Raw genomic sequence first — 12,280 nt, 5'->3', positions numbered from 1 at the left:
GACGATGATAGTCCGGCTGTCCGGACACCCCCTAGTCCAGGACTCCCTCAGGTGCCGGCCGCTGGATGTGTGTCGGCGAAGAACCTACTCATTTTTTAGAGGATGGCTATGTTTCCGGCCACTGGCTGTGTTGCCGGCGAGAAAACTATTCATTTTGAAGCTTGGCTGTGTTGCCGGCCGCTGGCTGTGTTACCGGCGAGGTCGTGTAGGCTGGCTGTGTTGCCGGCGTGAAGTAGGGAAGCTGGCATGAACTACAGGCCATGGTCGGGCCGCGCTTCCTCTCGATCGCCGGTTCTGTACAGGAGGTGCTGCTGGTGGCAGAGATCTAGTTCGGACGAAATCCCTGGCCGGCCATGACCGGCCGCGCCGACGGCGACGCCTGAGGGCGCCGTTTCCCTCCTTGGAGGCGTTGATATGGACTGATCTCCTCACTTCACCTTCCCCTAGGTCTCCCGGGCGATAGCCCTAACTCTGTTGGGCGGCGGCGGCGTTCACGGCACCGTTCCCTTCTTGAAGGCGCCGCTTTGGGAACCTTGGGGTTGGGTGGCGCTTGTGGGTGGTGCGCGATGGCGGTGGTGCGGCCCTTTCCTAGCATGGATTTACGTCTGTTGCTTGGAGATGGACTCGCGTAGGTGGAGGTCGTCGGCTGTCGTCGTGGTGGTGTCAATGGCGGAGGACCTGCCAAGGCTCATGTAGGTGGAGGTCATCGTTTGGCGTCGTGGTGGCGTCGATGGCGGAGGACCTGACAAGGTTGTCACCTCAGTCTGCTCTGAAGATGGACCAGTGGAAGATGGCGGCGACGACACATGTGAGTGCGTCAGACCGGTTTGAGCCCCGAACCCGGTAGATGGCTTGGTCGGGGCCTCCGACTTTAGATGTTAGGCTTAGGTGAGAGGTATGGGTATGTGGCCCAGCTTGCACCCCTTCATCATTTGGATAGGAGTAGCGGCAGATGCTGCCAAGATGGCGGATTCAAGCATAGTGTTTTTATACTTTGTAAGGTCCTCGAAAATAATCAATAAAATGGCCGTATGCATCTCCCAGATGCAGAGGCTGGGGGTCATCCTCCTTTTCGAAAAAACTACATCGCAATGAACTTCGAGAAGGGCCATAAGATTTTACAAAATGATAGCAAGTTTTAGAATAAGAAGGAACCATGTATAATCGATCTGACATAGATTTAGCTAAAGCGCTTCAACAGAAATTAATCAAAAATTTAAATCCAGTCGTATATGTGTGTAATTTGAACACAATGCAGCGTATGTATGCTTTGAGAAAACGCCACCTGAACACCTCGGAATCACTACTGCTGATGGTAATATCCCCAGCAGGATACCCTTGTAGTGCAAGTCTATCATGAACGGTTGCATCAAATGAGGTTTCTTTCGGTCGTTGCTTGAAACGTTCCAGCAAAACAACACCTAGAAAGCACAAGCATAAGCATGTTGTTCAGAAAAGAGATTGCTGCACCATGCATGTGCCGGAAGATACTGAGCAAATCAAAGGCCAATATTCAGTAGGAGCAATTGCTACGACATCCATGGCTGTCTCCTGGGAAAGGCTGCTGCATGCAGATGGGATCGAATGATGCTAAAACTGCAACTCAAGCAAAGGTGTGGAGGAGCTTCTTTGGTTTATACCTTGCCTTCATGTCACAGCAAAGGTAAAGAACCTCTAGCCCTCCCCGGAAGCACACCATATTCTTTCCTTTATTTCCACCATCACGTATACGTGAGCTGAGCTGAATCTGCTCTGCTATATACACAACCAAGCTCAAAGCAACAAGAAATACAATACCAGACGCCATCAAACAAGTTCCTGGTCAGCCACACCTGCTCAATTTCTTCCAACCACTCATCCCTCGTCAAGCATTCCATCTCTGAGGGCAGAGAGCCCGGAGAAACTAATGGCCGAGTCGGCCATTGGTTCCGTGCTTGGCAACGTGAGCACCCTTGCGGTCCAAGAGACGACATTCCTATGCGGCGTCTACCTTGAAGTGGGATTCTTGAAGGATGAGCTGAGGCGGCTAAAGAGCTACCTTAAATCCGCCGACGCCAAAAGGAGATCAGGAGATGAGCTTGTGGCTACCTGGGTCAGCCAGATCAGGGATGCGGCATACCAGGCCGAGAATGCCATTGAAGCGGCCGACTACATGGAGAAGAGAAACAGGCTCAAGAAGGGCTTCATGGGTGCCATCTCCAGGTATGCTCGCTTGCCAAGTGACCTGATTGCCCTTCACACAATTGGTGCTGAAATACAGCATGTAAGAAGGAAGACCAGTGAGATATTTGATAGTGCAAACCGTTTGAAAATCAATTTGGACACTAGTGATGTAGACAAGGTTCTTATTGGGGATGAGTATCCACAAGATTATGGTATTATGCACCAAAACTTTGAAGATGTTGACCTTGTTGGTTTTGGGGATGAGTACAAGGAAATAGTTGGAAAGTTAGTTGACAAAGAGAACATAACTCTTAGTGTTGTCTCCATAGTTGCCATGGGTGGGGCTGGAAAAACAACACTCTCTAGAAAAGTATACACTTCATCTAGTGTCAAACAACACTTTGAGGCAACTTCTTGGGTCACTGTATCTCAAAAATTCAAGGGCATTGATTTACTAAAGGATATTATGAAACAAATAATGGGGGGCAGAGATGAGTCAATTGCTAAGATGAATGAGTATGAGGTGGGAAAGGAGATCCATGATTTCCTATTGCAAAAAAGATACTTGGTAGTTCTTGATGATGTGTGGGAAACCGACACATGGGACCAGATAAATAGAAGGGTTAAAGCTTTTCCAGATGCAACTAATGGTAGTAGAATACTATTAACTACCCGGAAGGAAGATGTTGCAAATCATGTCCAAATGCCAACCTATGTTCATCATTTGAACAAGTTAGATGAAGAGAAAAGTTGGGAACTATTTAGTTGCAAAGCTTTACCATCATATAAAAGGTCCGTCATACGTGATGTGGACGAGTTTGAAAAACTTGGGAGAAAGCTTGCAAAGAAATGTGATGGATTGCCACTTGCACGTGCAGTTTTGGGGGGTTATCTATCAAAAAATCTAAATGCACAAACATGGTCCAATATACTCTCTGATTGGCCATCAACCAAGAACGGACAGATGATGCGAGACATACTGGCTCGGAGTTACAAGGACCTGCCAAATCATTATTTAAGAGCTTGTTTACTATATCTTGCTGCTTTTCCCGAGGATTGGGTAATATATGTGTCGGATCTTATTGAATTATGGATAGCAGAAAGCTTCATTCCACATACGCCAAATCATATACTAGAAGAAACAGCACATAATTATGTAACCGAGTTGGCTCAGAGAAGCTTGGTACAAGTTGTTGGCAGAAGTACGTCACATGGATGGATAGATACAATAAGGATTCACGATATCTTACATGACTGGTGCATTGAAGAAGCAAGACATGATGGCTTTCTTGATGCCATCTACAAAACTGCAGGTCAGGTTTGGTCTCCTGATATCTTCCTATTAATTGATTCCATTTTCTATTTTGCTATATGTACTTATAGTATGTGGCTAGCTTCTTTCTGACATAAGGTGCACTCTAAAAAATATTGCAGGCCAAGCTGGTGCATCGTCATCATCATCTGATAACTTGATGTCTTATCGTTTTAGTTTTCAAACTTTGAGTGATCAGATTTCACCTGCAACGCCTAATGTCCGAAGTCTTCTTGGCTTTAAACTCTCATCAGTGTCCCTTCCTAAGCTGAGATTCCTGAGAGTTCTTTGCATTGAAAATTCAACACTAAAAGATTTCTCCAGTGTAATTGGTGGGTGCATTCACCTAAGATTGCTTAGGTTGAGATATTGTGAAGGTGTGGCGCTCCCTTCTTCAATTGGAAAACTCCTTTACTTGCAGACTATTGAACTAAGGAACAGTGCATTGGACTCACAACCACAAGTACCAAACTCTCTGTGGGATATCCCTACTCTAAGGCATGTTTACCTTGGCAATGGGTTTTCTCCACCGCCACCTGGAAGGAGTGTGCGACTGCAGCCGAAAGAGCTACAGAGCTTTGTGTTGGATATTTATCCTGCTGACACCGATTTCCGCTATCATGACATGATGATTTTCTTGGGCCAGCTGAATCAACTAGCAGCCTTCTCCTTGTCGATTCACCCCAATATACCAGCGGAGGTGCTCGACATATTTGCAAACATGCCTCACCTGGTTGATATTGCTCTCTACCGATTTGATGTGGTCGATAAGCTGCCTGCTGAGTTCCCACAAAGCGTACGTCGTCTTGTTCTACGTGCCGATGTCATGAAACAAGACCCCATGTCGATCCTGGAGAAACTCCCCTGTCTTGTGGTGGTTCATTTGAGTGGGTACAAAGGACAAACCATGTGCTGCTCTTCCCAAGGGTTTCCTCGGCTGCAAGAGTTAGAACTTGTTAATTTTTCCACCGAGGAGTGGGGGATGGAGGTCGGGGCAATGCCAAAGCTCTCTCACCTGGAACTTATCTGGTGCATGAAGATGAGCAAGCTCCCTGATGGGTTGCTGCACCTTCCGTCCCTCAATCGCCTTACGCTGGGACATATGGACCAGATTTCTGAAGATGACATCACACGAAAGGAGCTGCGGCAGAAAGGATGCAAGGTATACATACCTTCCATTTTCATTGCTGTCTATACCTGTGCTTGTGCTTGTCTTATGAGTGCTTTATTTTTTGCGCAGCTGGAAACTTTGAGTGAGAACCTTACATGACATGGAACCTTCCATGACATGGGCGACAACCTCTCTCTCCTCCAATGTCTCCTCGATCCTCCATCCAGATATGCCCTCCGGGTGCCAATCTCGCCGCCTCGGCGTCGTCCGGTACCGTCGGCCGTGTATGAGATGGAGCTGAGTTGGTCTAGGAGAGCCCGATGCCCGCCGCCGATCTTCATTCCCGGTGACAGCTGTTAAACATGTAATTCTGTCACGCCTCCTAGGCTGCCTTGTGCGCCATGGGTTGTTATAGGAGTAGGATCCTTTTCTGGTTATTCTCTCTTATCCCTCCTGTAAAACCTCCTGTAATATCTCTTCGGTTGTAACCTATGAGAGATGGGTCTCTTCCAATCAATATAAACATCACGCAGCCCTCTGTATGAGGGTAGAGACGCTTACACAAACTAACATGGTAATCAGAGCCTCCCTCTTCCTCATCTAGCGATCATCACCTCCATCCTATCGCCCACACCAATTTTTTTCCCGCCCACATCCTTCCCATCCTCCCATCTCCGGCGCCATGTCCACCTCCTCCAGCCAATTCATCTCCACCGGCCTAAACAACACCATCTCCGAGCCTCTCACACATACCAATTACATTCTCTGGTAAGCCCAAGCTCGCTCCCAGATCATGGGAGCCGGGCTATATGGATACCTTGATGAAGCCCTACCCGAGCCACCTCGAACCATCACCACCAAATCCTCAGACGGGAAAGATCAGATTGGTACAAACCCCGCCCATACCCCATGGCTCATCCAAGATCAACAAATCATAGCCTACTTGCTCCGCAACCTTTCCAAAGAAGTCCTGGTGCAAGCCGCTTCCCTCAGACCTCGCATGCCATCTGGTATGCCTTGGCAAACATGTTCTCTGCCCAATCCAAGTCTCGCATCAACAACTGCTATATTGTTCTCTCCAATGCCCAGAAGGGTTCCCTCAGCGTCGCCGCCTACTTTGGGCAGATGCGGGCGCTGTCTGATGAACTCGCGGCTACGGGAAAACCCATCGGCGAAGATGAACTCATCTCCTTCATCATCGCTGGTCTCGACATGGAATATAAGCCCATCATCTCTGCTCTTGATGTGCGCGTTGATCCTGTCTCCACCGATGAGCTCTTTGGCATGATCTCCAACTTCGATCAGTGCGTCGAGCTGTTCCAAGGAACTGGTCCCAGCGCCTTCAAGTCTTCTGCCAATGCCACCTATCATGGTCGCGGGCCTCCCAAACCCTCTCAGAACCCTCCCAAGGGTGGTGGCGGTGGAGGCTATCGTGGCGGTCCAGGCGGCAGCGGCGGTGCCCCCTTCTAGAACGGCGGTGGTGGCTCTCCCTATCAGCATGGCGGTGGCGGTGGTGGTGGCCACTTCCAGCATGACGGCGGTGGTGGCGGAGGCCACTACAATTAGCGCGGCAACAACAACTCCCAGCGCCGCAACAACAACAACAATCGTCGCCCCTTCCAAGGTTATGATGAGTACCGTACCTTAACAAGTGCCAAATCTGCAAGAAAGATAATCATATTGCGAAGGATTGTGACTAGCGTTATGCCGAGAACAACTCCCAACGCAAGAAGGTTGCTGCTGCCGTGGACGCCTCCTATGGTGTGGACACAAACTGGTACGCTTACTCCGGCGCCTCCAACCACATCACTCATGAGCTGGACAAGCTGACCATGCACGACAAGTACCCCGGGCAAGATCAAGTTCATAATGCAAATGGAGAAGGTATGGAGATAGCTCATGTTGGTCATTCAATTATTGCAACCCCTCATCGTGATATTCATCTTAAAAACATCATGCATGTGTCCCCAAACTGCCAAAAATCTTCTTTCAGTACATCACATTGCTCTTGACAACAATGTTTTCCTTGAATTTCATCCCTATTTCTTTTTGATCAAGGATCAGGTCACACGGAGAATTCTCTATCGCGGTAGATGCGTGCATGGGCTCTACCCCATTTTTCCCGAGTTCAGGAGCTTCAATAAACAAGTCTTTGGTGTCATCAAAATTTCCCCGGACAGGTGGCATGCTAGACTAGGACATCCATCTTTTTATGTCATGCAACAAGTGCTTAGAAATAATAAGCTCGCATGTGTTGGTCAGCGTAGCATCGAAACTGTTTGTGATTTTTGTCAAAAGGCAAAATCTCATCAATTGCCATATCATATTTCTACTAGTATTTCTACCAAACCGCTTCAGCTTATTTTTTTTCTGATGTATGGGGTCCTGCCCCCTCCTCGGTTGGTAGACATACTTACTACGTTAGCTTCATTGATGATTTCAGCAAATTTACTTGGATTTATCTTCTCAAACATCGTTCCGATGTTTTCCAAGTATTTAAGAATTTTCAAGCACTTGTTGAACGCAAGTTTGATCGCAAAATAATTGCCGTCCAGTCTGACTGGGGTGGCGAGTACGAGAAACTAAACTCGTTTTTTCAGAAACTTGGCATTTCCCATCATGTTTCTTGCCCCCATGCGCACCAACAGAATGGCTCCGCGGAACGCAAGCATAGGCATATTATGGACGTAGGCCTCGCTCTTCTTGCGGGTGCATCTATGCCCTTAAAGTTTTGGGATGAAGCGTTCATCACCGCTGTTCATCTCATTAATATGCTTCCTAGTCGTGTCATTGACAATGATATTCCTATGCACCGACTTCTCCAAGTTAGACCCGATTACAAGTCTCTTCGTGTTTTTGGGTGTGCCTGTTGGCCCAATCTCCGTCCCTACAATAATTGAAAACTTATGTTTTGTTCCACACAATGTGTGTTTCTTGGCTATAGTGCCCAGCACAAGGGTGTCAAGTGTCACGCAGCCCTCTGTATGAGGGTAGAGACGCTTACACAAACTAACAACAAGGTCGCTGGCCGCCTCTCTCCCGAGCTCGACGAGCTCAAGGCTGGCCTATGCCCCCGCTCGCTCAGCGACACCACTGCCGGCCGTCTGCGACTCCCTCATACTCTAGGCCTAGCTCCGCAAGGAGGGTCGACAACGCCTCCTCCTCCAAGAGGTCTAACTGCTTTTTTTTTCTTCCGGATACAAAAGTGACAGTTCCAGGTGTTAATTTCTAGTGCAAAATGTACAGTCCAAAAAGTTGGAGCTTATTCCTTGTACAGAGCCATGTTTTACTTGCTTGTAAGAAATGCATATGCATCGATGAATACTAGGGTTGCTGATGCATCAAGTTTATTTTTCAAAGATTGTGGAGTACTACCTTGTGAATATGTTAGATGTTCATGTGTGGCTTCTCATGTTTGGATGATGATATATTGAACTCATGTGCAGCTGCATGCTTCAAAACATCAACCATTTATATCTGAAAAGGGGTTGGTAACAATTTTATTCGCAAAAACATTATAAACCGTTTGCCTGAAAAAGGATAAAAACAATCACACCTACAAAGTCTGAAGAATAGGCATGATTTTGAAGTAACATTGGCTTATTCTCGTATTATGCAAGCTAAAACTGCATAATACTATAGTTGCTATTGTTTTTAAGTAAGAAATTCACTTTTTTACTGAACCTCTTCCCTTTTAGGTTAGTAATTCTGAGAAGTGTATTGTTGTGACAGGTATCTGATAGACTGATAGTTGTGCTTCAGGATGTAGTCCCTCCATCCGGAAATACTTGTCGGAGAAATTTCCGGACGGAGGGAGTAGTTTTCAATGGGATTAAGAACTTTTGGTCCTGAAGTCATGCAAGCTCTTATTGCTAGAATAGCTATGCCATGGCTGTGCTTTAATGGCCCCTGCTGCAGATTTTTCTTGGGGTTATCTCCTTTGTTTAATTAGTTTGACCTTACAAACTGGAGATGGATGTAAAAATATCCGCAGGAACCAAGAGCTAGCTTCAACCCCAAGTGCAGACTAGCAGAAGATAGCAGCTGCTCCCGAGTGCAGCACTCACTAACTGAATCAAGTAATGGTTTGCTGCATTAAGAACATGTTCTAGGTGACAGCCAGTAAATTTAAATACAGAAAAATTGATTAATTATTAAACTGTATATTCCTAACTCGGAGGCATTCCCTTCCTCTTGCCGTTCTGCAGGATTCCTGCAGGTATCTGTATACGTGCAGATCAGTGTTGCCTAGATCCATTGTAATGATGAAGATGCGCGGTCATTGGACTGAAATCTGCACAAACGAGCGACTGCGTCTACGTGTACTCAGATGTTGCAGATTTTGCTTTTCCTGTTCCCTCTGTTGAAATTATGGGGATTCGGTTGCAGTAAACATTTGAATAATGTACCCTGAATCATGGTTAATGAAAAAAATAACGAGATCTCGCGCGACCGCGTCGTCCCCGCGGGCGACCGGCCGCGCTCCGGCGTCCCCCCTCCTCTAGAGCCCCCCCTTCCCTCCCTCCCTCCCCGCCGCCGTCGCCGGCACCCGCGGCCGGGCCTGGCCCCTGGGTTGCTAGCGGCGGCGGCCTCCTGCCCTTCCCCTCTCGGTGCTCCCCGGCGGCGGGCGGTGTGCGCCGGGAGGTGCTCTTCGGCGGCGGCGGTCCAACGTGGCGGCGGAGATCCTGGCGCGGCGTGGGTGGACGACTGGGCGACGGCGTCGCGGCAGCGCGGCTTGAACTAGCCCGCTCGGCCCAGATCTGGGCCCTTCGGGCCCCATCTGGGTTTGGGCGGGCCGGCGGCGGGACGGGCCGGCGGCGTGGCCTCCAGGAGGCGGGAGAGCGGCGTTGACGGCTGGGAGCGGGTGGCGCAGGTGCTGGCTTGCTGCAACATGGCCGGCGGGGCTTTGCGGGTCCGTTGTGGACCTGGCCGGGCCAGGGGTGGCCCGGTGTGCCCTGCTGCCACGTCCGGTCGGCGACCACGACGTCGCCGGGGGCTCGGGCCTCCCGCACGTCGGCGGGGGAGGTGGTTCCCTCCCGCTTGGCTTCGGTGTGGTTCCTCCCGTCGCCTTGCGCTTCTTCCCGGCCTCCTTGGCCTCGTGGTGGTGTTCGCAGCGGGGCAGCGTGGATGTGTCCAAGACCGTGGTGGCGCGTGCTTGCGGGTGGCTTGATGGTTGGATGGCCCCGGTTCAAGTGGGTAGCGGGGCTTGGGGATGCGGGAGAAATCTCTGCCGGTTCTTCCGGCTCCGACGCGGTGACACCTGAGGGTGCCATCATTCCTTCTTGAAGGGCGTCGGCGCTACCCATCACCCGCTCCCCTCCGTATGCCGGGGGAAACCCTAGGACTCGTCCGGGCAGCAGCGTCGTTGGCGTCGCATTCCTTCTTGGAGGTGCTGCTTGGTATGCGGCGGGCCGGTGCCATGGCGTGTGGTGGGACGAAGGTGGAGGGCGCAGCGATGGCGGATCATTTGTGCTTGCCGAGCTGCCGTTGTTGGCTTTTTTATTTCTTCTTCTTTTTCCCTTTTGGGCTTGTTGTGCCGTTCGCCCCGGCAGTTACCCTGTGATCGTGTGTCTGGTGCTTTATAATATAAAGCGGGGGGAAACCCTTTTTCGGTAATCATGGTTAATTACCTGTGTTTATGCTTGTTTGAGTCTGATCAACTGAGACAACTCTGGAAATCTTTCACACCGCTTCCGCTCGGCATCGTCAATCAACTGCAACATGTATGTTTTAAGTATCTCAAAAGCCACCTATTTTTCTTCAAGTCTGTATATACGGATCAGCGATACAAAATTCAGACTTCAGATTTAGAATACTGAAAAAACAGAGTTGAATGCCCTGTCCTCTACAAAATTAAACATTGTCCAATGAACACATCAGGATCCCAAACAACACTCTAGCTAGATTCTTCTACTTGTAATCACACTACATCAAGAAACGCTCAAACGTTATGACACAATGCAGTGCAAGATGGTCAGGAGAACAGCATACCTCTCTATTTAACGCTGACAGTTTACATTCTCCGCTAAGATAGGAGTACAATGTAAGATAGTCAGGGGGGGTCCAACTCACATTTGCATTGCAGATTAACTAAACTACATCGTACGTATTAAAGAGCGTTTGCCCATCTCAAGCATGGCATCATGGAGGGCAGCTTTTTTGGTTTAATTTCCTCATTAATTATTCTTGCAGTCATGTGGCAGTAAAGAAAGATTCTATTCTAAAAAATAATATATCGGTTGGTTCCTGAAGTTCCAGCTGTGGGAGAACAAAGCATTGTTGCCATGCTCCTTTCTCAGATCCAATCTTTCATATACTATATGCTCTGCTCTCTTCTCTATCGAGCTGGAAACAAGTAGCAATAAAAAGCCAAACACCATGCCATCCTAAGCCACACACATCTGCATTCTTTTATCCACTTATCTCTGATTGATCTGAGAGCCAGAGACAACAAGGAGTTACTAATGGCTAAGTCGGCCTATGCATCATGCTCAGCAATGTCAACACACCTGCAATTCAGGAGACCACACTCCTGTGTGGAGTCACCCTTGAAGTGGAGTCCCTAAAAGATGAGCTCAAGCGGCTGCAAGGCTTCCTTAGAGATGCCGACAGCAAGCGGAGCAAGCGGAGGCTCAGAGATGAAGATATTGTTGTCTTGGTCAGCCAGATCAGAGATGTGGGGTATGAGGCTGACAAATACATAATTAGTTATCACATAATATTCCAGGAAAAAATCAATTTGCATGCCAAAAAAAAAATTCCACTTTCATACCCGACTAATGTAAGTTTCATTCGAGACCGCGGAGTTGTTTTCTTCACTATCATATTCCATGTCCATCTATAATTTTTCAATACAAAAATATAATGTTGTTCGATGCCACAAAAAAGGTACAACATGATAATGCCACTCACATTAACATCTTCCCCTTCGTTGCCATTCTCTGACCAATCTCCACGATCTGAATTTTCATCATCCGACCAATCATCTATCCAGTCTTTCAGCAGTTCTCCAAACTCCATATCTCCCATGATATCAGTTAACTCATTGTCCGCCATTTCCTACAACAAATAGTAAGTATCATCACATGTGCAAACAATATCAATAATGAAATGGAGAACACATAGCACAGGATCACGAACGTTAAGTAAACTACCCCAACCGAGGGCGTTCAGATCGTGCAAACCTAGCAAGGAAGATGGCCACGGCACCCGTTGTGATCACTTTGGATCGCAAGGAGCAGCACTACCAAACCTAGATCTGTGATTATTTGTGTCGCCGGATACCAAGGTTAGCCACCGTATCAAATAACGATAGCCATGGTGCACACAGCCGACTGCAACCGACACTACGTTAACCCTAGACAGAAGAAACCCAGATCACGAGGAGCACCACTTCGGAACAAGATCCACGATCGCCTGCGCCGCTGAGTAGCTAGGTTACCCGCCCTGCTAGGTTAACCACTAGCTAGCACGAAAACGGCGGCAGTTCGTTCGATGCTGCTGCGAGCGAGACAAATGGGGGGACGCGGGATGCGGTACCTGCGAGCGCTGGAGGTTCAGGACAGTGCCGCGCACGGTGGCCGACGAGATCGCCAATGACAAGATGGCCGCCACCGATATTCATAAAGAACCTCAAATAGGGTACAGCGTGAATTATGGAGCTGGATTCGGCCGGTCGTACGTGGTTGTGGCAT

The 12,280-nt window shown here is 48.6% G+C and overlaps 1 protein-coding gene and 1 pseudogene across 1 annotated transcript; both read left to right on the top strand.

The window, feature by feature from the left end:
- Positions 1-1,821: 1,821 nt before the first annotated feature.
- Positions 1,822-5,070, top strand: LOC119340310 (probable disease resistance protein At1g58602). The gene is made up of 3 exons (XM_037612210.1): positions 1,822-3,476; positions 3,598-4,637; positions 4,716-5,070. Exons 1-3 carry the CDS (start codon positions 1,907-1,909, stop codon positions 4,743-4,745), a joined length of 2,640 nt encoding a protein of 879 aa, XP_037468107.1. The 5' UTR covers positions 1,822-1,906; the 3' UTR covers positions 4,746-5,070.
- A 680-nt stretch (positions 5,071-5,750) lies between these two features.
- LOC119342408 lies at positions 5,751-5,889 on the top strand (annotated as a pseudogene).
- Positions 5,890-12,280: the final 6,391 nt, after the last annotated feature.

This window comes from Triticum dicoccoides, chromosome 7B, assembly GCF_002162155.2.
Source record: "Triticum dicoccoides isolate Atlit2015 ecotype Zavitan chromosome 7B, WEW_v2.0, whole genome shotgun sequence".
In the NCBI taxonomy this organism is placed as follows: domain Eukaryota; kingdom Viridiplantae; phylum Streptophyta; class Magnoliopsida; order Poales; family Poaceae; genus Triticum; species Triticum dicoccoides.
Note: the sequence above shows the minus strand (reverse complement) of the source record. Positions and strands in the feature narration are given on the sequence as shown.